The sequence below is a fragment of the Schistocerca serialis genome, chromosome 4 (assembly GCF_023864345.2).
Source record: "Schistocerca serialis cubense isolate TAMUIC-IGC-003099 chromosome 4, iqSchSeri2.2, whole genome shotgun sequence".
In the NCBI taxonomy this organism is placed as follows: Eukaryota; Metazoa; Arthropoda; class Insecta; order Orthoptera; family Acrididae; genus Schistocerca; species Schistocerca serialis.
The window spans coordinates 16,189,318-16,217,266 of record NC_064641.1 but is presented as its reverse complement, the minus strand read 5'-3'; the positions used below and the strand labels follow the sequence as shown (position 1 = coordinate 16,217,266).

The window sequence follows — 27,949 nt, the reverse complement described above, 5'->3', positions numbered from 1 at the left end:
GAGTGAAGAGGTGGGGAAGAGGGCCCATAGAAGTGGCGAGGAGCTACGAACTCCAGCGCTGACATCGAGGGCAACAAGAGGATTCTGTGTGGCCGAGCGGTTCTAGGCGCTACAGTCTGGAAGCGCGCGACCGCTACGGTCGCAGATTCGAATCCTGCCTCGGGCATGGATGTGTGTGATGTCCTTAGGGTAGTTAGGTTTAACTAGTTCTAAGTTCTAGGGGACTGATGACCTCAGAAGTCAAGTCTCATAGTGCTCAGAGCCATTTGGACCATTTGAAGTGGATTCTGTTAAAAGCTGGAAGGATGAGTAGATCTCTGGGCGAGATTTCCTGAGCACGTTATTGGAGGTGATTAAGTTTTTTGGAATAGAATGTGGAGAGCATGTAAGTGTAACAGGCGGGGAGGGGGGGCGGGGGGTATTGGACGGGTACAGAGGGCGAGGCGGGTTGCATAACATTAGAGTATTTTTGGAGTTAGTGTTAAAGTTAAAAATGCGAGGGGAAACTGGTATGAATGCAGGCGACGTTAGCGTAAGAGGATTACTCGTCAGCCTAAGGCTTTGTTAGGAGTGCAATATGTAGTTTTAGTCCATTATGAGGTTTTTTTTTCTTTTTTGGATAGCGCAGTAGGTGCGGTTTCCATGTCAGTTTATTTTGGCATGTAGCATTTACTGAATATGACGGCCATAAATTATAATCTAATCTAGGTCAGGCTTAATTTTAGTGTTACTGTTTACAGATTAGAAATAGGGCTCGAAGTGCACTGTTATTCGTTCATAGCTGGCCGAGCAAGTCATGTGCACCGTCAGTAAACAGAACTCGGAGGTTGCCAGCATCGCATTATCGTTCCTTCTAAACTAAAAGGAACTTCTGGAAATCCTTTATCCCTTGGCGTACTCTGGTGTCGGTTTGGGTTTCCAGCTCCAGTAGCGCTGTCCTCTGCCAAAGACGGCACCGTCCCTTAACGTCTCCGGCAATCGCTGCAGCGCAGATTCCGGCAGGAACGACACGGAAAACGCCACCACCAAGTTCAGGGCTGAGAGGATGGCGAAGGGAAGTCGCTTGTCGTCCTGTGAAAGGGAAAGATATTCGTAAATAGTGAGAATGAAAGACGCCAATCACAGATATGGTTGCACGTGAATTATTACGACTCTAAGGCTTCCTCGCTAACCACCCAACAGAAAGCCCGCACCAGACTGTAATTACAAAACCTATTAACTGAGCAAAAAAGTGATTGCACCCCTGCACTATCCCCCACATTCGATTAGATTAGATTTACTTTCATTCCAATTGATCCACAGTGACAAGGTCATCCCGGATGTGGAACATGTCAGAAAAACAACAATACATCACAAATATTAACAACTCAGACAAATAAACTAATGTACCATCCACAGGCCCCAAGTGGAATGATCGTCATTTTTTAATGAGCAATATATGAAAGAATTCATTTTACAAATACTAATGCACTGAATTTAATATAAAAAAAGTTTTTTTTATTTATTTATAAGGTAATAAACGTATAATACAACTACTATAATACTTATTTACAATGAACACATTACTGCACTGAAACTGTGCACAAGTTATATTGTACTTATATATAATATATACACACACACAGATCAGTTGGTTCTACTGAGAAATTCATCAATGGAGTAGTAGGAGTTGGCCACCAATAAATCCTTTAGGCTTCTCTTAAACTGAATTTCATTGGTTGTTAAGCTTTTGATGGCTACTGGCAAGTTATTGAAAATGTGTGTTCCTGAATAATGCACACCTTTTTGTACAAGAATAAGTGACTTTAAATCCTTGTGAAGATTATTTTTATTTCTAGTATTGATTCCATGAATTGACCTGTTGCTTTGAAAAAGTGAAAAATATATTGGGAAACAGTAGTTAGTATCCCTAGTTCCCTAAACAGGCTTCTGCAGGATGTTCTTGAGTTCACACCACATTTAACTCTTACTGCACGTTTTTGTGCCTGGAAAACTTTAGCTTGGCTTGATGAATTACCCCAAAAAATAATCCCATATTACATTATGGAATGAAAGTAAACATAGTATGCCAGTTTTTTCATTTTTATATCACCTATGTCTGACACAATTCGCATTGCAAATAGAGATTTGTTAAGACGCTTCAGCAGTTCTGTGGTGTGCTTTTCCCAGTTGAATTTATTATCAAGCTGTAATCCCAAGAATTTAACACTGTCCACTTCTTCTATCTGCTTGTTATCATATGTTAGGCATATACTCGTGGGACACCCTTTACGAGTTCTGAACTGCGTGTAATGAGTTTTTCAAAGTTTAGTGTCAAAGAATTGGCTAGGAACCAGTGATTAACGTCCACAAATATTTTATTAGCCAATCTTTCTAAGACTACACTTGATTTGATATTTATTGCAATGTTTGTATCATCGCCAAACAAAACGAACTTGGCATCTGGTAATGTTACTGATGAAAGGTCATTGATATACACAAGAAAAAGTAAGGGCCCAAAATGGAACCTTGTGGGACCTCACATGTAATTAGTTCCCAGTTGGGTGATGCCTGATAGCTTGATACATGTCTCTTTCCTAATAACACCCTTTGTTTCCTGCCAGAGATATAAGATTTGAACCATTTTGCAGCATTTCCTGTTACACTGTAATATTCTAATTTACTTAATCACAAAATATACCAGTTGCCTGCAATTTTTTGTCTAATGAATTAAGCACATTTTCACTGTAAGTGTAGATAGCCTTCTCAGTATCAGAACCCTTTAGAAATTCGAACTGTGACTTTGACAGTATGTTATTTGAGACAAGGTGGTTATAAAGCCGATTGTACATTACTTTTTCTAAAATTTTTGAAAATGCTGGCAAAAGTGAAATTCGACGGAAATTTGATGCTATTTCTTTATCTCCCTTCTTAAACAGTGGCTTAACTTCAGCATATTTTAACCATTCAGGAATTATTCCACTGATAAACGACTGGTTACACAGATAGCTTAATATGTTACTTAACTCAGAATCATATTCTTTAATTAGCTTTGCTGATATTTCATCATACCCACTAGATATTTTTGATTTTAAAGATTTTATGATGGATATTATTTCTGCTGGGGTAGTGAAGGTCAAATTCATATTATGGAAGTTACTTGAAATGTCTCATCTGAGGTATTCCACAGCAGTATCTACAGAACCTGACAACCCCATCTTTTCAGTAACAGATATGAAATGTTCATTGAAACGTTCTGCGACACTATACACATCTGTCACCAATGTATCATTTACTTTTAATGCTATTTGTCCCTCTTCATGTCTGGTTCTATCGGTCTCCTCCTTCACTATATCCCATATTGTCTTTATTTTGTTATCTGATATGACTATCTTTTCCTTGTAATATATTTGCTTTGATGTCCATATTACAGTCTTTAATATTTTGCAGTATTTCTTGGAATGTGCTATAGCATCAACATCGGAACTGTTTCAGATTGACAGATACAGTTTTCTTTTTGTTTCACAAGATACCTCTATTCCTTGAGTAATCTGTGGCTTCTTTATAGACTTTGCTCTAACCTTGGTAAGTTTTTGGGGAAAACAGTGTTCGAATAAGGTAAGCACTTGATTAGCAAAAGTGTTATATTTTTCATTCATGCCATGAGCACTGTAAACATCAGTCCAGTGAATGTCTCTGAGGAGTGTCCTAAAATAATCAATTTTTGGCTTATTGATTACCATCTTGAGATCAGATTTAACAGATTTTATATCCTGTTCAGTATTAACATTTAACAGAAGGAACTGCATGCCATGATCTGAGAGGCCATTGATTATTGGTTTTGTAATATAATTTTGTTCATTGGACTTTTCTATAACGATATTATCAATGGCTGTTTGTGAGAAATTGGCTACCCTAGTGGGAAACATTACAGTGGAAATTAAGTTGAATGATAGTGTTACTAACTCAAATAAGAGTCTTTAAGGAAATCTACATTGTAATCACCAGCAACCACTATTTCTTTGTTTTTGAGTGTTAAATGGGCTAGTACAGCTTCAAGGTGGTTTACGAACAGATTAAAGTTACCTGCAGGTGCTCGATATACACTTAATATTATGAAGGATTTTTTGTGAAATTCTACTTCTGTTGCTGTTCTAGGCAAAATTTATAAATGTCTATGTTCTTAAATTTATGACAGTTCCTGATGAATGTTGCAACTTCTCCTTTCTCCATTTCTGATCTACAAAAGTGAGATGCTAACCTAAACCCTGTAACACTTAAAAGTTCTATACCAGTGGTCACAGGATGTTCAGAGAGGCAGATTATGTCAGCTGGGTTTGAAGACTCTAATTCATCTATGCAGATAGCTAATTCATTAATTGTATTTCTTAGTCCTCGAACATTTTGATGCAATAAAGATAGCTGACATTTCACATTGACTGAGTTAAAATTGGATAGAGTTAAAATATCTGCTGACTGCTGAAAATTCTTAACCAATGGCTGTTTATGCTGATGTAATAAGCTAGAATTATGTTTTTTAGTTTCTTTCTCAAACTGGTTTGTCTCAGTCCTAACCTCTCTTAAAATTTGGTTTCTTTCTGACCACACTACCCTAAAAAAGGGTCTTTTCTGAACCTTGTAACGACTGGTATTTTATCACTCATGACAGTGCCTCCCCCCTTTGACTTTCCTGCTATTTCCCCAGCCAGTTTACCCTTCCCCTTCCCGTTGAGGTGAAGGCCATGCCTATAATATCCCACCTACTGATAGAATCAACAGGAACCACACCAATGTGTGACCCTGCACCAGACATAAGCAACTGTTTCAACTCCTAATCAACTCTCTTGACAGAAGAGTTCAAATGAGGTCGGTCATGGCGCCCAAGAACAGATAGAAACTCAACACTAGTATGCTTTGATGCTGATGCAATCTTTGCCAGGTCACACTCTATACTGTACCCAGGATCTCTGTGAATACTATTACCTGCCCAACCCACTATAACCACGCTGTCTTTCTTAGTGAACTCTTTGCAAAGTGATCCTAAATCCTCTGTCACGTGCTCCAGACCAGCACAAGGTTAAAAAAAAAAATTGGTGACCTGGTATTCTGATCCTAGTTCATCCTGCAAAAGTTGGCCAACACCTCTTCCATGTGAACTATCTAACAGCAACTCTTTCTTTCTCTTTCTCTCTGCTTACTCTACTTTCTTACTTTTCAATTTGCTGCTGAAAGTTTGTTGTGCCCTGTCTACACCTGCAACTGCTTGAGGCTCGCCAGTTTCTAACTGAAGCAAAAGGTCAAATCTATTTTCCACATTCACCACGAAGCTGTCAGATAAAGTTCTAGGCCTGACCATGACCACGATCTGGCCATGATCTGACCTACAGTCTGCTATGCCAGTGTTGCATGGATGTACTGTCCACCAACGTCCTACTACTCCCTCTAAATCCTTGAGCGTCATGCACTCTGTTCTCCCTTTCAACATCTGTTTAGTTTCCCTCATGTGGATCCTTTACCCCCTCATCAAATTCGCACCTCTCCTAACATACAATAAACACCTAATCAGATCCTACACTATCTGAAAACTCGACTTCAACATTTGTATACTCTCTAATTTGAAATCTTGCTACGCCTTCGCACCTACATCGACATGCAGTTCAGTCCATATAAACATGAGCTACTTTAAAGATATCTGAACCAATAATGGGACATATTTGCAATTTTAGGAGATGATAAATACCATTGAGAGATCACATACATACATTCACACAAACTCCTCACAGCAAATGCTGGAAGTGTCCTTCACCAGCATAGATGTACGAGTGCACTCTTTTCGCCGTATTCCGTGGCATTGTGTGAAGTGTATTCTCATCAGTGTTGTTTATTTCGTGTGTCTTGGCCTGACGAAGTTCTGCTGTTGTGCGTGGTCTGTGGCTGTACACTCAGCTTTTAAGATACCGCCACAAGCACGGGTGAGAGAGTGGGGGGGGGGGGCGGTTGTTCGGTCATCATGGACACTTGTTACAAGTTACATGGAAGCGCTAGGCGTGCGGCACGTTGCTCCATCCTGTAGTTAAGCTTTTATAAGTTCGATGTCATCCAGCTGCTCCACAAATGTATTGAAGATGTCCGTGTAAACTGTAGAGTCTTTAGGCATATCAAAGAAAATGGGGCCATCACTCCTGGAAGCTGACACCGAGCACCACACACTGACCTTTTCATCATGCAGTGGTGTTTCATGGATGATATGGGGGTTAACACCAGTTAACGCGTGTTGATGTAGCCTGGAAGATGCAACCATGCCTCATCTATAAAGTAAGGTATGCAGAGGCTGTTGAATAAGAAACCCCTGAAACCTCATTCACGTGCAACAGAGTCAAATTTCTACGTTCTGTCGCGTGACTTCTATAAGGTAACGAGCTGCAGAAGTTCGTCGGGAGTCTGACTTATACTGCACGCGGTACTTTTATTTTTAAGCCAGAGCACAATATCCGCTTTCCTGGTGTTTGTACTTCGTGTTTTTTACAGCTGAATGATAACAGGCATGGTAATTACAATGACCGACTTCGAAGCAACGTATGACAAGAATTATCCAGTGAACCACTTTGAAACTGACAACGTTCTTTCCTAATGGTAGTCACTGCTGTTGTTCTTACACCCCATTATAAGTTCACTACCAACAACAAAACCAGAAAAAGAGAATAATCATCAGAGAACCGTTTCCTACGGGAACTTTAAAACCGCCAGTACCACCGCTCATTTTCCAGCAGGTATTCATGGAACAATTCTGATTCACCAATGTTTCAGCAGGATAATACACTTCTCTTGTATCATGCATCTTTATAAGACATCGTGCTGCACCTATGTCACTTCTTTCAATCAAAAACTCTCTTCTTACTATATTTGAAAACAATGTCTTTTAAAATTCTTTGCGTTGACCAAGCGCTACCTTTGAAGCCAATTTCCTCAGTCATAATCGTGACAAGTTTTTCTGATTTCGAGTATTCACTACTTGTAAACATTTCAGAGCCACCACTTTGTGTCGCAGGTTTCTTTAGATTTCGATGGTTTCCAGGCTGCAAGAAACCAAGATTTCTACAGCTTTGACCCTTTCGTTTACTATTCTCTGTACAGTTCTCTAGCCGACACATGTTTCTGCAGTTCATTATTGTGTTTTCAAAAGTAAAAAATTCGAGTCCCTCTCTCAGATCCCTGTTCGAAAAAGTTGTTCATGCGATAAATAAACCTACTCGCCAGTGCATTCAATTAACAATATAAATATTGCAAACTTTCGGGAAAGCCTACAGCAGCTAGACTGGGATGAAGTGTGTAAGGAACCCGATGCAAACTTGAAATAGAAATTATTTCACGATACATTTTTAAGGGTATTTGAAAATTGTTTTCCCAAGAAAATAGTTAAACATAATTCCAAGAAAACATATAAAAAACCTTGGCTAACTAAAGGAATAAGAATATCTTGAAACTGTAAAAGAGAACTGTATCTAACAGCAAGAGGGAGTACTGACCCCGAAATTGTTCAATATTATAAAAACTATTGTGCGGTACTAAGAAAAGTTATTAAAAAGTCCAGAAGAATGTGTATCATGTCTGAGATCAGTAACTCTGATAATAAAATTAAAGCAATTTGGAGTATCATTGAAAGGGAAACAGGGCAACCAAGAGCACAGGAAGACTTCAGTGCCATAAAACTGAATGACAAGTGTACTAACAAACAATCAGAAATTGAAAATATTTACAATAATCATTTTTTAAATGTTGTGGAGAAAATAAGATCTAGATCTTCACTAGAAGAGGCAAGGCTACTAATAGAAGAGGCCATACCTGTGCAGTTTGAAACAAATTCCACCAACCTCTCCCTCTGATATCAGTAAAATAATAAACTCACTGAAAAGTAAAAGCGCTTACGGAATTGATGGCATTTCCAGCAAGGTACTTAAAGCTTGTTCCCCACAGATAAGTAGGATTCTCAGCCACATATGTAATAGCTCTTTGGAGCAGGGGGTTTTCCCCGATAGACTGAAATATGCCATTGTAAAACCATTGCATAAAAAGGGGGATACGTCAGATGTCAACACCTACCACCCAATCTCTCTTCTGACAGCTCTACCAAAAATTTTTGAGAAAGTTACGTATTCAAGAGTAGCCTCCCATATATGTAAAAATAAAGTACTAACAAAATGTCAGTTTGATTTTCAGAAAGGCTTTTCAACAGAAAATGCTATACGCGCTTTCACTGATCAAATATTAAATGCTCTGAATGACCGGACATCACCCATTCATATTTTTTTGTGATCTCTCAAAGGCCTTTGATTGTGTAAATCATTGAATTCTTTCAGATAAGCTAAATCATTATGGTTTGAGTGGGGCAGTGCACAAATGGTTTAATTCATACTTAACTGGAAGAATGCAGAAAGTTGAAATAAGTGGTTCATGTAATGTTAAAACAACAGCTGATTCCTCAAACTGGGGGGGGGGGGGCTATCAAGTACGGGGTCCCACAGGGTTTGGTCTTAGGTCCTTTACTGTTCTTGATATACATTAATGACTTACCATTCCACATTGATGAAGATGCCAAGTTAGTTCTTTTTGCTGATGATACAAGTATAGTAACAACATCCAAAAACCAAGAACTAAGTGATGTAATTGTAAATGATGTTTTTCACAAAATTATTAAGTGGTTCTCAGCAAATGGACTCTCTTTAAATTTTGATAAAACACAGTATCTACAGTTCCGTACAGTAACTGGCACAACTCCAGTAATAAATATAGATTTTCAACAGAAGTCTGTAGCTAAGGTAGAATTTTCAAAATTTTTAGGTGTGTCCATTGATGAGAGGTTAAACTGGAAGCAACACATTGATGGTCTGCTGAAATGTCTGAGTTCAGCTACGTATGCTATTAGGGTTATTGCAAATTTAGGTGATGAGAATCTCAGTAAATTAGCTTACTATGCCTGCTTTCATTCACTGCTTTCGTATGGCATCATATTCTGGGATAATTCATCATTGAGTAGAAAAGTATTCATTGATCAATAACGTGTAATCAGAATAATTGCTGGAGCCCACCCATGGTTATCCTGCAGACATCTATTTAAGGATCTAGGAATCCTCACAGTAACCTCACAAAATATATATTCACTTACGAAATTTGTTGTTAATAATCCAACCCAGTTCAAAAGTAATAGCAGCGTGCATAGCTATAACACCAGGAGAAAGGATGATCTTCACTATGCAGGGTTAAATCTGACTTCAGCACAGAAAGGGGTAAATTATGCTGCCACAAAAGTCTTTGGCCACCTACCAAACAGCATCAAAAGCCTGACAGATAGCCAACTGACATTTAAAAATAAATTAAAAGAATTTCTACTCATTGGCTGCATTTTTAGATATAAATTAAGGGAAAAAAACCAACTGAAACATTAGTGTAATGCAATATCTTGTGTAATGTAATATCTTGTACAGACATCTTTTATTAACATGACACGTTCCACATCATTACGAAATGTCGTATTCATGATCTATGGAACAAGTATTAATCTAATCTAATCTATGAAGAACTTCACGTTTATTGCCGTCACCTGGCATATTTACGAGGGCAGTTCAATAAGTAACGCAACACATTTTTTTTCTGAAACCGGGGATTGTTTTATTCAACATTGAAATACACCAGGTTATTCCCCAATCTTTTAGCTACACAACACTATTTTTCAACGTAATCTCCATTCAATGCTACGGCCTTACGCCACCTTGAAATGAGGGCCTGTATGCCTGCACGGTACCATTCCACTGGTCGATATCGGAGCCAACGTCGTACTGCATCAATAACTTCTTCATCATCCGCGTAGTGCCTCCCACGGATTGCGTCCTTCATTGGGCCAAACATATGGAAATCCGACGGTGCGAGATCGGGGCTGTAGGGTGCATGAGGAAGAACAGTCCACTGAAGTTTTGTGAGCTCTTCTCGGGTGTGAAGACTTGTGTGAGGTCTTGCGTTGCCATGAAGAAGGAGAAGTTCGTTCAGATTTTTGTGCCTACGAACACGCTGAAGTCGTTTCTTCAATTTCTGAAGAGTAGCACAATACACTTCAGAGTTGATCGTTTGACCGTGGGGAAGGACATCGAACAGAATAACCCCTTCAGCGTCCCAGAAGACTGTAACCATGACTTTACCGGCTGAGGATATGGCTTTCAACTTTTTCTTGGTAGGGGAGTGGGTGTGGCGCCACTCCATTGATTGCCGTTTTGTTTCAGGTTCGAAGTGATGAACCCATGTTTCATCGCCTGTAAAAATCTTTGACAAGAAATTGTCACCCTCAGCCACATGACGAGCAAGCAATTCCGCACAGATGGTTCTCCTTTGCTCTTTATGGTGTTCGGTTAGACAACGAGGGACCCAGCGGGAACAAACCTTTGAATATCCCAACTGGTGAACAATTGTGATAGCACTACCAACAGAGATGTCAAGTTGAGCACTGAGTTGTTTGATGGTGATCCGTCGATCATCTCGAACGAGTGTGTTCGCACGCTCCGCCATTGCAGGAGTCACAGCTGTGCATGGCCGGCCCGCACGCGGGAGATCGGACAGTCTTGCTTGACCTTGCGGCGATGATGACACACGCTTTGCCCAACGACTCACCGTGCTTTTGTCCACTGCCAGATCACCGTAGACATTCTGCAAGCGCCTATGAATATCTGAGATGCCCTGGTTTTCCGCCAAAAGAAACTCGATCACTGCCCGTTGTTTGCAACGCACATCCGTTACAGACGCCATTTTAACAGCTCCGTACAACGCTACCACCTGTCGGAAGTCAATGAAACTATACGAGACGAAGCGGGAATATTTGAAAATATTCCACAAGAAATTTCCGGTGTTTTCAACCAAAATTGGCCGAGAAAAAAAATGTGTTGCATTACTTATTGAACTGCCCTCGTATTTGGAAATCGCATTAAAACATTTACACCTATACTACTACAAGAAACTAACATCGACAAGTGAATGAATAATTTGGTCGCTCTGTGAATGGAACAGCATTGTCGTAAAGTACAACAGCGCAGCATGCGGGAGAGAGATTCTCGCAGTCTAGCTGTAACTCGCAGCTTGCCGCGCGAAGAGAAAATGAATCTTATTGGCTGCTTGGAGTTAATGGCGGGGGATGCGCTAACGTTAAATATTTATGGGACAGGCCGGCCGCGATGGCCGAGCGGTTTTAGGCGCTTTGGCCCGGAACTGCCCGACTGCTACGGTCGAAGGTTCGAATCCTGCTTGGGGCATGGATGCTTGTGATGTCCTTATGTTAGTTAGGTGTAAGTAGTTCTATGTTCTAGGGGACTGATGACCTCAGATCTTAAGCCCCATAGTGCTCAGAACCATTTATGGGGCAAGGAATGAAATAAAGATAAATATTTTCGGGAAATTTGCTTCGAACTAATCATATTGATATTGCTATTTTGCAAGAAGTCATTTGTGAAGAGATAGGTTCCTTTCAGTCATATACGTACATAACAATGTTGGCATCGGCGGCAGGAATTGTTGAATTTTGACTACGGATGGATTAAAGTTACAGAATGTAGAAAAAGAGCCAGAAGAAAGCATAGTCAAAGGCGTTATGAATGGGGTAGCAACCCTGTTAAAGCTCTACGCTCCCTGCTGTTCAAATAACAGAGCTGCAAGGGAAAGATGTCCCTTGTAACCACTGTGCCACCTTACTCGGTGTTCCCAAGCCGTGCTAAGCTGCAGGCCGCTGTCTTTATTGAGGCAGTGTGTCACAAGAAAATAACTTTCTCGTATTAAAGCATATGTTTGATGCTAGTAGATTTCTTTCAGCGAGAAATGTCTGTCTGTCTGTGCATTTATACTTGTATATCCTTCTTGCCTTCTCCGTCTTTCTTTAGTTTGCTTCCAAGGTAGCACAATTTCTTCATTTTGTCCACTACTTCGTCAACATTTTGTGGGGACACAGTTATGTCAAGACAGTAACATACACCTAAACTCACTCAGTTTCGAAACATAAAAGGACCGAATAATTTATTTATTAATTTATTGATTACAGTTCAAAATACGATCTGGGATATTCCAAACAATGCGGCATTCTTCTGTAACCGCAACCGGTAATGCCATCTGTTAATAGCATAAGAAACTGTCTGAACAAATATTGTCCTTTTTGTCTGACTGGTATTAGTGGATAATATTGCTTTTGTAATCAGTTATTTCAAAAGTTAAACTATAATGAAAAGCAGAATGTCTGTTAAAAGCAAATAAAGTATGCAAAACATTTAGTGTACCATTTATTGTACTTTTACGAGAGCTGCACTAGTTGGGCAGAGGTTTTCTTTATCGTAACAAATTTTTTATCACGGTAGCTTCTTTTATTACGCTGTCCCAGGAATTGTTAGTACTGTAACCTCATTTGTATCTTCCAAAACAATATGTTGTCAGTTTTCTAGTGCGTACTCTGCTACCGCTGATTTGTCAGGGTACTGAAGGCGAAAGCATCCCTCGTGATGTGTTCAAGAGTACGCACAGTCAGTTCTACATAAAACTACCCACACCCATACAGTATTTTAGATTCTCCTGGCGTTCTGATGCCTACATCGTCTTTCATAGCCCTCATGAGTCGAGTTTTAATTGGAGCACTGATGACTGAACCGTTTTTATACCTCTCTAGGAGCCAGGTAATTTTTCCTTTTACTGAGCCACAGAAAGGCAAAAACCCAAGATTCTTAAGAGTCCTCCTTGGGGTCCTTATATGTCTGTGTTTTCAGAAATATTGCTTGTGAAATCTGGCGGTTGTTGTAGCCGTTTTCCTTGAATACTTTCCGTAAGTGACTCAGATCCCTCGGTAGGTTTTTAATGTCTGAGACGTCTTCCGCTTGATGCACCATGGTCCTCAGAACAGAATACTTCTGCGACGGATACCAGGCCGTGTGGCTGGGATAATCATATACTTTAGGGCGGACGAGCATGTCAAGGAATGGTAAGGCACCATCTGTTTCTAAGTCGATCGTGAGCTTGTTGTTGTCATGCATATTGTGTAATGTTACAACGTGCCGTCTAGTGAATGCCAGGCATAGTCAAGGCGCAACGGTAGAGAAAGTGGACGCTTATGCCATCTGTGGGCCAAAATCGAAGGCAAAGCGGAAGTGCTTCCGCCTTGTGGCAGCTAAATTAAATAACGCTATGGAGGAGACAGTGTCTGGCTTGTGCTGCACTCTGACAGCGAAATAACAAAAGAATTAAACTAAATAATATTGTTACATGTAGTAAAAATATAAATGTAATATTACTTTAATATATGAAAATGATTGTAATTGAATATTGTAACGCTATGGTATGTTTAATTGTAAATAGAGAACTTGGCGTAATGTAAAATAATGTTTAGGTGTGGGGGGGAATCCCCAAGAACGAGACTAGTGTACAGGTTGGCGCGTAATATTGGCAGTAGAAGTAAGTTGGCGTAGCTCTGACGCAGAACAAGTGTTAAGTGGCGTAAAAGTGAATGCCAGTGTGTGCTATGGCAACGTCGCTAACAGACCATTTAGAAGTGATCTGAAGACAGATATGGACTTCGTTCATCGTATGGCTACAAGCTAAATGGACACTAAGGCTTGTAAGACGTGGTATTTCGACGGAGATGAGCTGTGAGCGGCAAAATAATACGGTTCCTCGCTCTGAGGCAAATGTCACTGCATGGTGCAATGCTGCGTTAATTGCAACGGGTTGCTTGGGAAGTTATCTTACAAGAGTATTATTATGAACAGTGGCTGTTATACCGACGCCATAACCAGTACATTTATATTTTGTGAATCAGTTTGTGTAATAGTCAAACCAAATTCTCTACAGTGTGTAAAGTTTGGAGGTAATAATAATTTTGTGGTTTCAATTGCATTCCCCTAGTGTAATCAATTATTTAAAGGAAATATCGCATTATCACCCCATATCCAGTGATTCAGATGGAAACCCAGTTCTAAGCAAAGAAGGGAAAGCAAAAAGGTCGAAGGAGTATATAGAGGGTGTATACAAGGGCGATGCCACGTCGTCTAATAATAATACAGTAAATTCGGGTAGTGGCATCGCAGTTGTTGATTTGGTCCAAGAATTCTCCCAGCTTTTCACGTCTTTGAGACCAGACAGCGAAAGTGTCGTCGACGTAACGATAAAATCAACTAGACTTTGCAATAGTTGTGTCCAGAGCGATACCGTCAAAATGCGCCATAAACAGGTTGGCTAAAACTGGAGCTAATGGACAGCACATCGCGACGCCGTCAGTCTGATTAAAATACTCTCCATCATATAGAAAATATGATGACGTCAGAGTGTGCTTGAATAAATCCATAACAGCGCCGTCAAATAACTGGGAGGGCAGGTCTATAGAATGCTCGATGGGAAGGCACGTGAATATTCAGAGCACATTAAAGCTGACGATAATATCTTCTTCTCCAAGGAGCAGGCATTTAATTCGCCTGATGAAGTGGGTCGTGTTCCTTATACGATGCACAGTGAGACCAACGTGCGGGGTAAGGAGGCTGGCCAGATGTGCTCACGGTAGAGCGTGGAGGTGTGTACCTCTTGTGAACGTTTGCGAGACAATAAAATGTAGGTGGTCGAGGTGCCCGCGGGAGGAGCTTTTGAATGACATTTTCTTCCAGTGAAGGCCTGTTGAGAAACTCCGATGCCTTCCTCACTATTCTGGATGTTGGATCTCTTAATTTTTGGTCTCTTTCCTCCTCCAGCTTCAAACGAATCTTCGCGCCATAGTTGACTCGTTCCATATTGACGGCTGCTAGTTGGCTGACAGGCCTACCAGGAGACTTCGTATATTCCTGTTTCACGTCCGATCATAGAAAAGTAAAAGAATACGGCATCAACCTAGGCGCTCTGGATTTCATGCGAGAACAGAACGAGTTGCGTTCTGCAAGATACACGCTTAAGGAATCCACTTTCATTTATAAACAAATTTTTGCTCTCCATAAACTTCAAAATACGCGAGTGTGAAACATGGTCAATAATGCTGTTAGACAGTGACGTCAAAGGTATAGGCCTGTAAATTGCTCTTGATTGTTTATGCCAAAGTGGAGTGAGGGTAACTTCATATGACGTTGCTTATAAGATAGCTTTTGACTGGTTACCAGAAATATTCTTGAAAGATAATATGGCAAGCTGAATGACCATGCGCCATCTGTAATCTTACATATCACTACGAATGCTGTGCAACATTTCAGTTTTAGTACTCGTGTACCAGATTTTAAACCAATCACTCTTATACAGCAAATTTTCGAGATATACACTACTGGCCATTAAAATTCCTATACTACGAAGATGACGTGCTACAGACGCGAAATTTAACCGACAGGAGGAACACGATGTGATATGCAAATGATTAGCGTTTCAGAGCGTTCACACAAGGTTGGCGCCGGTGGTGACACCTACAACGTGCTGACTTGAGGAAAGTTTCCAACCGATTTCTCATACACAAACAGCAGTTGACCGTCGTTGCCTGGTGAAACGTTGTTGTGATGCCTCGTGTAAGGAGGAGAAATGCGTACCATCACGTTTCCGACTTTGGTAAAGGTCGGATTGTAGCCTTTCGCGATTGCGGTTTATCGTATCGCGACACTGCTGCTCGCGTTGGTCGAGGTCCAATGACTGTTAGCAGAATATGGAATCGGTGGGTTCAGGAGGGTAATATGGAACGCCGTGCTGGATCCCAACGGCATCGTATCACTAACAGTCGAGATGACAGGCATCTTATCCGCATGGATGTAACGGATCGTGCAGCCATGTCTCGACCCCTGACTCAACAGATGGGGACGTTTTCAAGAGCATGCTGAGTGCCACAGTAGACCTGAAGAACAGATGGAAAAGCTTCGAAATTGAATAGCATTCAGCTTCAGAGAACTAAAGGCAGAACTGTCCTCTGTCAACTACAGCAACTTTCGTCGTACTGTGACATGAAAGGCGAGTCCGCTAAGCACAATATTTCAGAGTAGGTTATCTGGTTGGGTAGTGTATAGCTGGCAAGTTGCCGTGAAGTTGCTGGGCCAGGAAGTCGGAGCTGGCGCTGGGCAGAGTACACGGGCTATTGTAGAGAGCTGTGGACGGACGTGTGGGATCGCTTGGCCGGCTGCAGTGGTCCAGCGTCTTGGAAAATCCGAAGTGGTAGGAATGGGTGCGCCGCCACGTCCTTGGTGAAGTCAGGCAAAATGACCCACGAACTGACTACGTTAAAACTGAAGCTGAAAATACTCTCTGAAAATACTAACGAGCAGAGGCCATGAAGTTGGGATCACAGATTTACTTCAAATTTTGTAAACCTTATTAGACCATTAAAACAACAAAATGTGAAAGTAGCATGATGTGCTACTGTGGCAATTCCGTGAAATCGCAAGAGATTTTTTACGCATCAATTATGTAACTGATGTACCTGTACGAAGGTGCTGACCGTTCGAATTCGTGGTAGTCAAGTGATTAGCGTTCGAGCTTCATAAGAAGAACATTTATGAGGCGACGTTTCGACTCCTGCTCAAACGTATTCGTTAACTATTTTTTTCATTACTTCTCATATTATTTAACTTAGATGACATTTGAGAGGTAATATAATAAAAAAACTTGTGTATTTACATGGCGTTTTAGTGCATTTCATGTCATTTGACTACTTAATATCTTTAATTAGATTCCATCGTACATCACCAATTGTCAGCGCCTATAAATTTCCCAAAATTTCGCGTTAGGCATAGTTTTCATCCAAACTGTCGGAAGAAAGAGAAATTTTTCAAAATGTCAACGAGTTACGTTTCTCCTTAGAATCTCTTAATATTCCCTGTAAATGCTGGAAAACTGCATTAATTCGAACCAGTAGGTACCATTTCAATTTGTTTTCCACGTTTGTGTGACAAACACCATCCTGCAACATGTGATGTCGAGAGCACATCCGACGGGTAATTGTACATTACTCTTGTATTCTGACACATTGTGATTTACTATGTTAGTGACTGTGAATAAAGTCAGTCGCATTATTATATATCGAGTTTAGTCTGGGCTTTCCAAGCCTGTCGCCGGTCCTTGAAAATTTAGTTAAAAATAGTAAACAGTCAAATAACATATGAAATTCACAACAACCTCACGAAAATGCACGTTGGATTATCTTTTTCATCGTATTAGCTCTCAAATGTCATATAAATTAAATAATGTCACAGGTGGTGGGAAAAATATAGATTAAGAACTAGCAGTCACTGTAGCTGGATTCGAACCGTCGCCTCGCACACGTCCTTCTTCCTAAGTGCGAGATCTAACTACTTTTATTTTTTAGCTCATTTTGTTCGTTGAATTAGTTCGAGGCGGACTTCCCGTGATACTCGCTCAAGTTCGTCGTTGGTCCTGGCTCTGAGCACTATGGGACTTAACTTCTAAGGTCATCAGTCCCCTAGAACTTAGAACTACTTAAACCTAACTAACCTAAGGACATCATACACATCAATGCCCGAGGCAGGATTCGAACCTGCGACCGTAGCGGCCGCGCGGTTTCAGACTGTAGCGCCTTTAACCGCTTGGCCACCCCGGCCGGCTTCGTTGGTCCATTCACTTGGTTTTTTTTCTTTCTCATTACAGAGGGCAGCTAACCCTCTGTCCAAACACGCTGGGCTACAACTCCGGCTGTACCATTTGCCCACAATTAGGTCTTTCCACCAGCATTTTCGCACAGGCACATAGAGGCACAAAACTTCTCTTGCGATACTCTCGCAATTTCCAGAGTAGTGCACCTTACTCCTTGCACATATGTTGTTTAAATGGCCTACTGCAGCTGTAGAAAGTTTCAAGTAAATACGTGATCCCTACGTCATGTCCTCTCCTTGTGAAACCACTCCAGGACATGATAAGAAAAATCTAGACAGCGTCGGATTCACGGTAGTGAGACGAGTTCACTATAATTATTACCACATTCATAAAATTATTATTAAAAAGTTATTAACATCTATGTTATAAATTGCAATAAATGAAAAATGATAAAGATATGTAATACATGCATATAACAACAATGTCAGTACCTCTATTAGAATCTTGTTTATTTATAGTGTTACAGTTACACTTACACAATCATGATTTTGGCTTCAAAGTGCTATTATCAAGTGCTTCCTGAAAGCAGATTAAACAATAACAGTGAAATACATAACAAGTGCTATAACCATATAAGAATCCATATTTATAATGCTTACTTACAAGTCTTAAAAATCTCCTAAGATGGCATACTGCCGTATTAAAATACACTATTAGATACATTGTCTAAGAGTCGATATTTCTGGCAGAGCCTACTGCTTTGTTTCACTACTGAGTATACCATCTTGACTGAATGACAGTTGGCTAGTATTTGTTAATGGTTGATGAGATGCAATTAAAAATGTGAGTGCACCATGGTATTGATACATATGGCTGCAATCTTGATGCTATGAATATTATTTACATGTTATAGTAGTGACGTCTTACCTATATGATGTATAGATGACGTAGTAATGTTATCAACGTAATCAGCAACCACATATGAAAGCCCCAAGTGGGTTAACTTCTATTTCTTAACAACAAAGATAAATGTAACATTGTTGATCATAGTTACTTCTTAGAGAGGTAATGAACAATTGAGAAGAAACATAAGGTCAAGATTACTATGAGTCATTTATTGAAGACTGTAGGCATATGGAGTGGGAGTGTAAGGGGGGGTGTTGAAGGACGGATGGGGGGCTACCAAATGACTACTGAAATGAAGGAGAAGCTATTGTTGGGGGAGGGGAGGGGGAAGGATAACTAATAAAGGAATGAGAATAAAAATGTGAAGTGAAAAAATACTCAAAAATAAAAATATTAACACATAATAATATGTAGACATCTAAGTAAGTGAAGAAAAGGGAGTATTTTAAGAGGAGTGTGGGAGTTGGGGGGGGGGGGGGGAGTGTGATCTTTAACCAAGGAATAATGATAGAAGTTTCCTGTGAGAAATCTGTTAATAAATAAAATGTATTATATTATAATTGGATATGTATACCCTGGCCACCAAATTTATATTTTGAGATGAATATATTTGTGGACTATTCCTTTGATAGTTCACAATGTGGGATATTTATGTCTTTTCTCCCCTTTTGCTTTTTATAACATTGTCTCCTTCGTATTCTCTAATTTATTAGGGTTTTATTCACATTGTTATGCATAATTCCTCTCTTCTTCAGCATCCCCCTCCCCTCCCCCCTTCCCTGGATGTATTGTTATCATGCCCATCACCTCCCTCAGGGATTATTGCTAACCACTGATTCACTAACCCTTTCCTCCTTCTGAGACATACTACTTTCATGAGGAGTCAGTATCCCTCTTCATACCTCACTTCTATCATTAACCAAAGGACAGACTGAGAAAGTCTCAATAAAACCTTTTATTTTATTAAATTTATGGAATAAATTTTAGTATCACAACTATTTAACACATAAAACACTAGCATTTATGAGTCCACACAGAGAATGTACTGATACACACTTAAATGTACCTTCACTTTAGACACATCATTCCCACACAATACCCTAACATATGCTATATTTGATCCCAGATTTAACATTTAAAAATGACTATTTACTATAGGTGTATTTAAATTTTTTTAAGAATTCACTTCACCTTTTGATTCTTATTCCTTTATTAGCTACCCTTCCCCCACCCCCTATAATAGCTTCTCCTTCATTTCATTAGTCAATTGGTAGCGCCCAATCCATCCTTCTACACCCCTCCTTACACTCCCATTCCATATGCCTACAGTCTTCAATGAATGATTCATAGTTTTCTTGACCTTGTATTTCTTCTCAATTGTTTATTACCTCTCTAAGAAGTAACTATGATCAATAATGTTACATTTATCTTTGTTGTTAAGAAATAGGAGTTGACCCACTTGGGGCTTTCATATGTGGTAACTGATTAAGTTGTTAACATTACTATATCATCTTTACATCATATAAGTAAGACATCACTACTATAACATGTAAATAATATTTATATCACCAAGATTGCAGCCATATGTATCAATACCATGGTGCACTCACATTTGTAATTGCATCTCATCAACTATTAACAAATACTAGGATATCCCTACTCTTTATATTATGCTGAATTTAAATGTGTTGTTTAACATGAAATCGTTTGATTCTTTTATTTGCTGAAATACTTTTATGTACAGGTCCTGTTTCACATACCTCTATTATTTGCACTTATTCCTAAGTAATGTTCTACCACATATAACAGGATTTACATGTCTGATGATATGTACGTCATAAATATTGCTTCAAAACTCACTGGTTAATTAATGAGTGAGTAGAGTAAGTAATTGCACTATATTGTATTAATTCTGAATTGAGGCAAAATTACACAACTTACAGTTGGCCATGTGTTAATTTCATGTACAAAGCTGTATATTTACCTATTAAAATGTACTTTAAACAACGACAATGATTAGCTTGACTGTTATATTTATGGATGCAGCGAATATTATCGAGAGGTTTGTTACTGTTTATGTTTATGAGCAGGCAACTTCATTGCATACTAAGATAAACAGGTCCTGCAAAGATGTAACAACTACCAAAGAAAATAAATTGCTCCTAACCTTTCCTTCCCTACCATACACTGAGTCCAAAGATTAAAAAAAAAAAGTCACCTGCTTGTAACAGGAATTTCTTTGACCAAGACAATTTGACACTTAGCCAACTGTCATTCAGTCAAGATGGTGTACTCAGTAATGAAACAAAGCAGTAGGCTCTGCCAGAAATACCGACTCTTAGACAATGTATCTAATAGTGCATTTTAATACGGCAGTATGCCATCTTAGGAGATTTATAAGACTTGTAAGTAAACATTATAAATATGGATTCTTATATGGTTACATCACTTGTTATGTATTTCACTCTTATTGTCTAATCTGCTTTCAGAAAACACTTGATAATAGCACTTTGAAGTCGAAATCATGATTGTGTAAGTGTAACTGTAACACTGTAAATAAACAAGATTCTAATGGCGGTACTGACTTTAAAGAAATATATTACGACTCTGGCTCCACACTATGAAAAAATTATTATATGCATGTTACACACAGCTATGTAGATCTTTATGTCAACGAGAATGACCTATTTCCATTATTACTAAACAAATACACAAGCAGTTATAAATTATTTATTGGCCATTCCATATAATGGTGCTAAAACAAATACCCAGTAGGTGTAGTTTTAGTGATGGTGTTTTAAGAGCTGCAGTGCAGGTAGTACACGTTGCTGGACGCTGAAACATCGTAGGTACGTTCATTAATCGTTGAGCTTGTAAAGCATGCTGAAAAAAATTATACCCGTAGTTGTACTTGCTGCTACCAGTTGAAAATATGGCACTGTAAGCACTCAGAATGTGAAATGTCTGGTGTTTTGACGTCAGTATGGTGTATGTCACTAGGCGATACGTTTTGATTTCTTTTATGAAGTGACTGTTGGTGTAAAGGGTGTATGAAACGCAATGGCCGTTGAGAAAAAGACGTACACTGCTGGCAAAGTTGTTTTATCACAACGACAGCAACAACATCGCTGCAGGGTGGGTATATCGCCGACAGGAACAACTGCGAAGAGGCCCCATGATAGTAAATGGGCTAAGGAATACGATCAATTAACCTGAAGAAACAGGTGAACAATGGTGGTGCAGATGGGAAAGGGAAGCAGCCCATTCCCATGGCAGTTGTTGATGAAGTGCAGCACTCGCTTTAAAATTTGCATCCACCGCTCAAGTTGTCACAGAAATTGTCTCTTCCCTGGTCAATTGTTCTAAAGATTTTCACTGGTACCCCTACGAGATTCAGAATGTGCACAAAATGAAGATCCAAGATAGGCTACAAAGCCGTGACTTTGTCTTTCGTTTTGTGGCACGCACAGGACTGGATGACATGGGGCTGGGGAATATTCTTTGGATGGACAAAGCACATTTGACCCTTCTTTCCCTGGACCTACATCACATTCTGGCTGCTCTATATTTTCACCTGTGGCGGAAAGTGAAACTTTTTTTTAGTACACCCCGCGAGCGCGCCAGCTAATGGATATACGTACGACGTTACAACGTCCTGTGATGTGTATAGCCAGCACTGCAGCGCTAGGAACACTGCCAGTTTAGTTATGACCACCAAGTATTTCCCCAAATGTACAGAATTTCAGTACAGCTGAACTATCAGGCGCTGTACAAACAACTCTCTGACCTTCAGGAAAATAGAATACTCCGAGGATCGTAAATAATGTTTCATTTTCCATCCCATCCAGGGCAATATGACAGGTTTAAATTCTACCTTGTCAGATGTGGTCCTTATTGTTTACGCTGGTTTATGAAAAGTATCAACGAGAGAGAAATACGTCTAAGAGAAAAATACAGTTATTCTTTTGGAATTTATCCGTCGTATTGGAACTATAATCTAAACTTTTACAGCTTTTGTCTCAAATTCGTAATTATACTGGTTGAAAATTTACAACAAAGTGATTTTCTGAGACATATTGGATCTGTCTTTTTGATTTCTTCACATTTTGTATCAGGTTCATTGTCAATGGAGACCATTGTTTACCTCATGTTAAGGGAATGTAAGCGATAATAATTGCATCAATCTGCTATATCCATATTTATATAAACATCGCAAAACGATATTGTGGTGTCACTCTCTCCTGCTACAGTTTAGAATGGCGCTCTGGCAGAATTACTACCGATACATCTCGGTATGAACTTGAATACAGTATATCTGATATTACTGCAATGTTCTTCATTTTCTTCACGAGATTTACACTATCTTATCAAAAGTGTTCCATCACCTATACGTGGAAGTTAATAATGGATGTGTCCTCCCTTCACCCTTTCTAATGAGGACACTTTCAATGAGTAGTTTGAACGTATGTGGAGGAATGGCCACCCATCCTTCCTCAATAGCCGAAACCAGAGAAGATCTGGAGCGAAGTCGAAGTACTATCAGATTCCAAAAGTGTTCTGTTGAATTCAGGTCTGGACTTTGGGCAGGCCAGTCCATTTCAGGAATGAATCTGTCTACAAACCATTGCTTCACAGACATTGGTTTATGACAAGGTGAATTGTCGTGTTGATCCAGTCATTGTTTCTGAACTGTTGCGCTACTGTACACTGTATATAATGGTGTAAAGTGTGTTCATATCCTTTTGCCTTTACCGTTTCCTTAAACGCAGTAGGGGGACCACACTATAACCCCAGAACCCCCCCCCCCCCCCCCCCCAGTGGTAGCACCACCTCCTCCATACTTCAGTATTGGCATTGATGGCAGATAATGTTCTCGAGGCATTTGCCAAACTCGAACCCTCCCATCGGATAGTCACAGGGTATAGCGTGATTCATCACTCCAAATTACACGTCTCCAGTCATCCAGTGTCCAGTGGCGTCATTCTTTACACCATGTCAAGTGTCGCTTAGAACTGATTACATAAATGGATGGATTACGAACACCTGGTCGATAACTGTATTCCATTCTTTTGACTCCATATGTACCGTCAATGTGCTAGCTGAATTGCTCAAATCACTTTTTAACTCCCAAGTCAGTACGTCCACCGGTTTCTTTCGACCAAACTCCATAATGCTCGATGGTCCCTGTCCATCAGTATATGATGTCTGATCTGTCTGATTTTGGTTTAACTGTGATCGTTCCTTCGCGTTTCCACTTCACAATCACATCACCAACAGTTAACGTAGGCAGCTTTAGAGGAGTTGAAATGTCCCTGATGATACGCTACTCAGGTAATAGCCAATGACAGTCCACGATCAAAGCACTGAACTCTTCTGAAAGTCAAATTCAGCTGCCACTGTTTCTCTACTGACAACACAATACTCCTCGCCTCGTTTTATAATGGCGCGTCTGCATCTCGTGACATCTAGTGGTCAATTTCGCTTTACAGACGGGTGTCCCGATAGTTCAGATAGTGTGTGTCGGAGGAACTAATGTTGTACTTGGCGCTTCTTCGATCATGTGCTCTCAGAATTTTAACATACCTCTGTATGGTCCAAAACCCCTACCCTGCAGCGTCTGCGACGGAATTTGGATGAACAACCTTGTAATCGAGCAATAATGCTTTTCTCCAGCTACTGGTGTGCAACGCCTTACATTTCACGTACCATCAAAGCCAGGTAGGGCAGGGAAGACATGGCAACCCCGGCAACTGCCCACTCGACACTCGTTGCGATCTGGCGGAGACACGTGGGGTGCACCTCGATGCTCTGCAGGTTCACCATGCCCAGGTTGCCAATGGTGCTGAACTGCATCAGCATGGTCGCCATCACGATGCCTGCACCCGCGACGTGCGCTGCACAAAACGAGAATTTTTGTATGTTCAGTTCTGAGGAAGAGACATACATTTTCATGCCAGCAATAGAGTGAGCTACCGTATTAACACTTTGATCCTTCCCTGGACACGCGATTAAACAAGAACACCACTACCCTACTCTAACAGAGTGGAAGATAAATTATGTGCTCCATCTGTCTCTGAATTTTACAAACTTTATTGGTGCAGTTTCGGTTTTAGATTTTTGTATTACTGTACTTCCGAGGTAGATATGTAAATCCAGCCTGACATGCACATACATCGGTGTGAAAAACATCTGAAAAATACACCCAGCCTGTAATTCATGATACATGCAACTCCTTTTGACCCTTTATTTCATTTTTCTACAGTTTTCAGATGTATGTTCGTAATTTAATGCTAACAACTGAAATTTGATCATTATGGTTTTGTTAATCAAATTTCAAATCCAGGATCCCATTTTTTCTTAAATAGTTGGATTCCTTTGTTGATATAATACACCCCTTCTTAAACAAGTTTGTTCGAAATTGCTGAATATTTTTGTTTACATTTACATTATATTCTGTCTGTGTTATTGACAGCATGGTGTTATATTTTCGTGTGGATAGTTTACACTAAAACCTAAAATTAAAGTTGGTGCACTATTTTACTTTCTCTCCTTTTTTACTTCAACCATTTTCGCTTTTGCTAAGTGAAACTAAAGTTACTTCATGTTTTTAAAAGCTCCAAACGCTGAGTAACATGGACTTAAAGGTACCATAATTATCTTAAAATAAATAGTGTGTTCACTGGACTAGGCAATTAATTGATAAGTATGCAACCCATAAATTTATTATATGTGTATTGCAACACATTATGCAATTTAACAATAATGACTGGAAGATACTATCTTTAAATGCATTTCTGACAAGTGTTGGGTATATTGCAAATAAATAAACCTATGATCGAATAATGTATGAATAATGTAAATTCTGCAGATATTCTAAAACATTTTCAATATTAAAAAAGATACAAAGCCATCAATAGTAACATTTATTCACTGTAATCTTTTTGTATCGTTCTATCATACATGGTCACAATTCTTCATTTCAGCACACACAGTAATAATGTGTGTTTATAAATCTAATTACTTACTGTGATATAACATATAACGTATATTTTCGATCTTTTGACAGTAAATGGTCTTTGTATTTGTTAATTAAAGTGAACCCTAAAATAAAATGGGTTCCAGTTTTGAGATGTAATCTGATAAAATTGATTGATTTTGAGAATGCATCTCAGATGGCTGTCATAGCAAACTGAGTAGGGTAGTCCTTATTTTCAAACGGATGCATATTGCAAGAAAACTTCATTTATTATATGTAGTCATTTACTCTTGGTTACTAACAAAATAGTGCTTAACTTGTAAAGTAGAATAACAATTGTTCATCTCTTGTAACTGAATTTCTTACTGTTTCTTAAAAAACCACTTTATGTGTAATCATAGTAAGCATCATCAGCTGCTTACAACAGAAATAACTTATAATTATTTGTTTTTGTACATTTTCTCCGCAAGGATTTTTGGGTTGAACCCATGCTTCTGGGCTTATATTTAATTATGAGCTGACGATGGTCTCCACTTTCAAAACAGGTTAGATTTTGCAGCTATATATTGTACTTGCATCAACAGTTACTCTCACAAATTCCATGTTCCCATGATACTGGACTAGGAAATTATAGGGTGGATTATGATAAATGAAGCTGTTAACCTGTCCCTATCAGTTCGAATAGATCTCGTTCCATGTACTAAAATACCTGTTGCCCAACAACAGACATCAAGTAGAAGTTGTAAACCACTAAGACAACCGTCTAGCTCCACCAAAACGTCTTTTACCCATAACTGGCATGTCTTTACTTCTATATTTTTTGCCCTATTTTTGTTCTCCCCCATCGACGAAGCAGCTGAATATTCACTTAGCGATTACTTGCTTCATGATTTAGATTAAATTTCAGTAGATTTGTGTTTATATAACCGTGAATCATATCGTTGGCATTTTTGCCGTTCTCATGCTGATTAAATTTATGGACTAGCTATGTAGCTGATAGCTGTACAGTGTATTAATCAGTATATCTGAGTATTTGTTGAGTGGAGTTATGGCAGTATATTATTTTCTCGTTTGTTGTATTGTATCCCCCCTTCTATCCCATTCCTGGTCAATTCGATTACCTGCAGTGACTTATTCCTGTAAATAGGTAACTAAGTAATTTACCCCTTGCTGAAAGCAAAATGTCTACTATTCCATTAAGCCAAGAAGAATCAACGGCAGTACAATGGCATCCTAAACCTTAGAATGTGTAACAGCGCATATCGACCATCATCACGCATTACTGTACATGGTTATTTATTATTGAATTTCGTCAATATCTAACCTGTGGTTCTTAATTGCAACAGTCTATGAGCAACAGAGAAGCGAACATTCCTGGATGTGCTCCATCTGTACTGATCTCATAGTTGACCCACTTGGTTAGCACAGCAGTCTTCTCTGACTATTGACATCTAACTGATCTATCTTACGATTTTCATCCAATTTTTAGATAAGATAGAGGCTAAATCAGCAGAGAGAATGGTCGCAGCTCACCAGTCAGCAGGCAGAAGATGAGGACACAGGCCATTGCAGCCAAGACTGCACTGGCCACGCCGGGCCAACGGCGACCGAACCTCGCTCCAAAGTAGTTCACCAGGTAGTAGGCAGTGAACTTTGCCGCCCCCTGCGCCACTATCCCCAGGAAAGGGTTTGCGCTCAATCGGCTCACTGCTATCACCGGTGAGTACATTGTCAGCAGGTGTACCGACCTGGTAACGACCAGAAATGCGCACATTATTCCGTATCCACTAACAAATCAACACGCACAGACTCCTTTAAATGGGCTTACGACACAGTCTTTATTGTAAAGTCTGATTAGAAATTGTCATTAAGCTATATCTGTACCAAAAGTGAACTAAAAAATACGATTTTACCATCATCATACATAAAGACTTACGAAACTTGTACATTGGTTTTAGGTACCCTTGATACCAGATCCATGTAAAGTGTATGACAGATAGATGGCCAGTCTGAAGCTTCTTTCCAAACAAGCCCTCGTGATCTGATGTTCTTAGTAGCTACAGTAACGTGGATTGTCAGTTCTATTAATTTAAGGCCGCTCTATTTCCTAATATATACATCTCTTAAGTTCACGACCGAATTCAGGCTTCGCATCCAGGCCATTTTCAAGTAGATTGAAAGTGGTGCTGTTGTAAAGCATCTGTACGGGTGTCGGTCTCTAACTGGTGGGGGGGTGTAAGAAGGGAAAAGTCACGTGACAAGGTAAGCAAGCCGCTCCCACGCCGTCTACACGTACTTCAGTGTATGCACTAAGATCGAGAAATAGACTGGTGTAAATGAGATGGGAGAATGATAGGTGTTTCCCTTCTGTAGATAACAATGGCCCCATAGATGGCGATACAGGTGATGCTGCAACTCTGCAACCACAGATGATTGGACGCCCTGAGCACGGAATCCTGGCAGGAACATGACGTCATGACAGATCACTAGTGGACATTAAAACAGACGTTGAGCGCC

At 39.7% G+C, this 27,949-nt stretch overlaps 2 protein-coding genes across 2 annotated transcripts in view; both read right to left on the bottom strand.

Annotated features, from left to right (window-relative positions):
• Positions 1-599: 599 nt before the first annotated feature.
• LOC126473438 (solute carrier family 22 member 21-like) lies at positions 600-24,343 on the bottom strand. The gene is made up of 2 exons (XM_050100483.1): positions 24,163-24,343; positions 600-1,071 (listed from the first exon to the last, which is right to left on the bottom strand). The coding sequence occupies exons 1-2, from the start codon at positions 24,322-24,324 to the stop codon at positions 883-885; spliced, it is 351 nt and encodes a 116-aa protein (XP_049956440.1). The 5' UTR covers positions 24,325-24,343; the 3' UTR covers positions 600-882.
• Positions 24,344-26,933: 2,590 nt separating this feature from the next.
• The window catches only part of LOC126473670 (solute carrier family 22 member 1-like), a 76,686-nt gene continuing 75,670 nt past the window's right edge, over positions 26,934-27,949 (bottom strand). The window contains exon 7 of the mRNA XM_050100903.1: positions 26,934-27,180. Within this exon, the coding sequence (XP_049956860.1) occupies positions 26,934-27,180 (247 nt within the window). The remainder of the gene's footprint in view (positions 27,181-27,949) is intronic.

Excerpts from the sequence above, each read along its gene's own strand:
- LOC126473438 (XM_050100483.1), bottom strand. The coding sequence starts at position 24,324 with ATGGCGACCATGCTGATGCAGTTCAGCACCATTGGCAACCTGGGCATG. Across the intron at positions 1,072-24,162 it reads TGCCCTACCTGGCTTTGATG|GACGACAAGCGACTTCCCTT; the intron begins GTACGTGAAATG and ends TCCCTTTCACAG.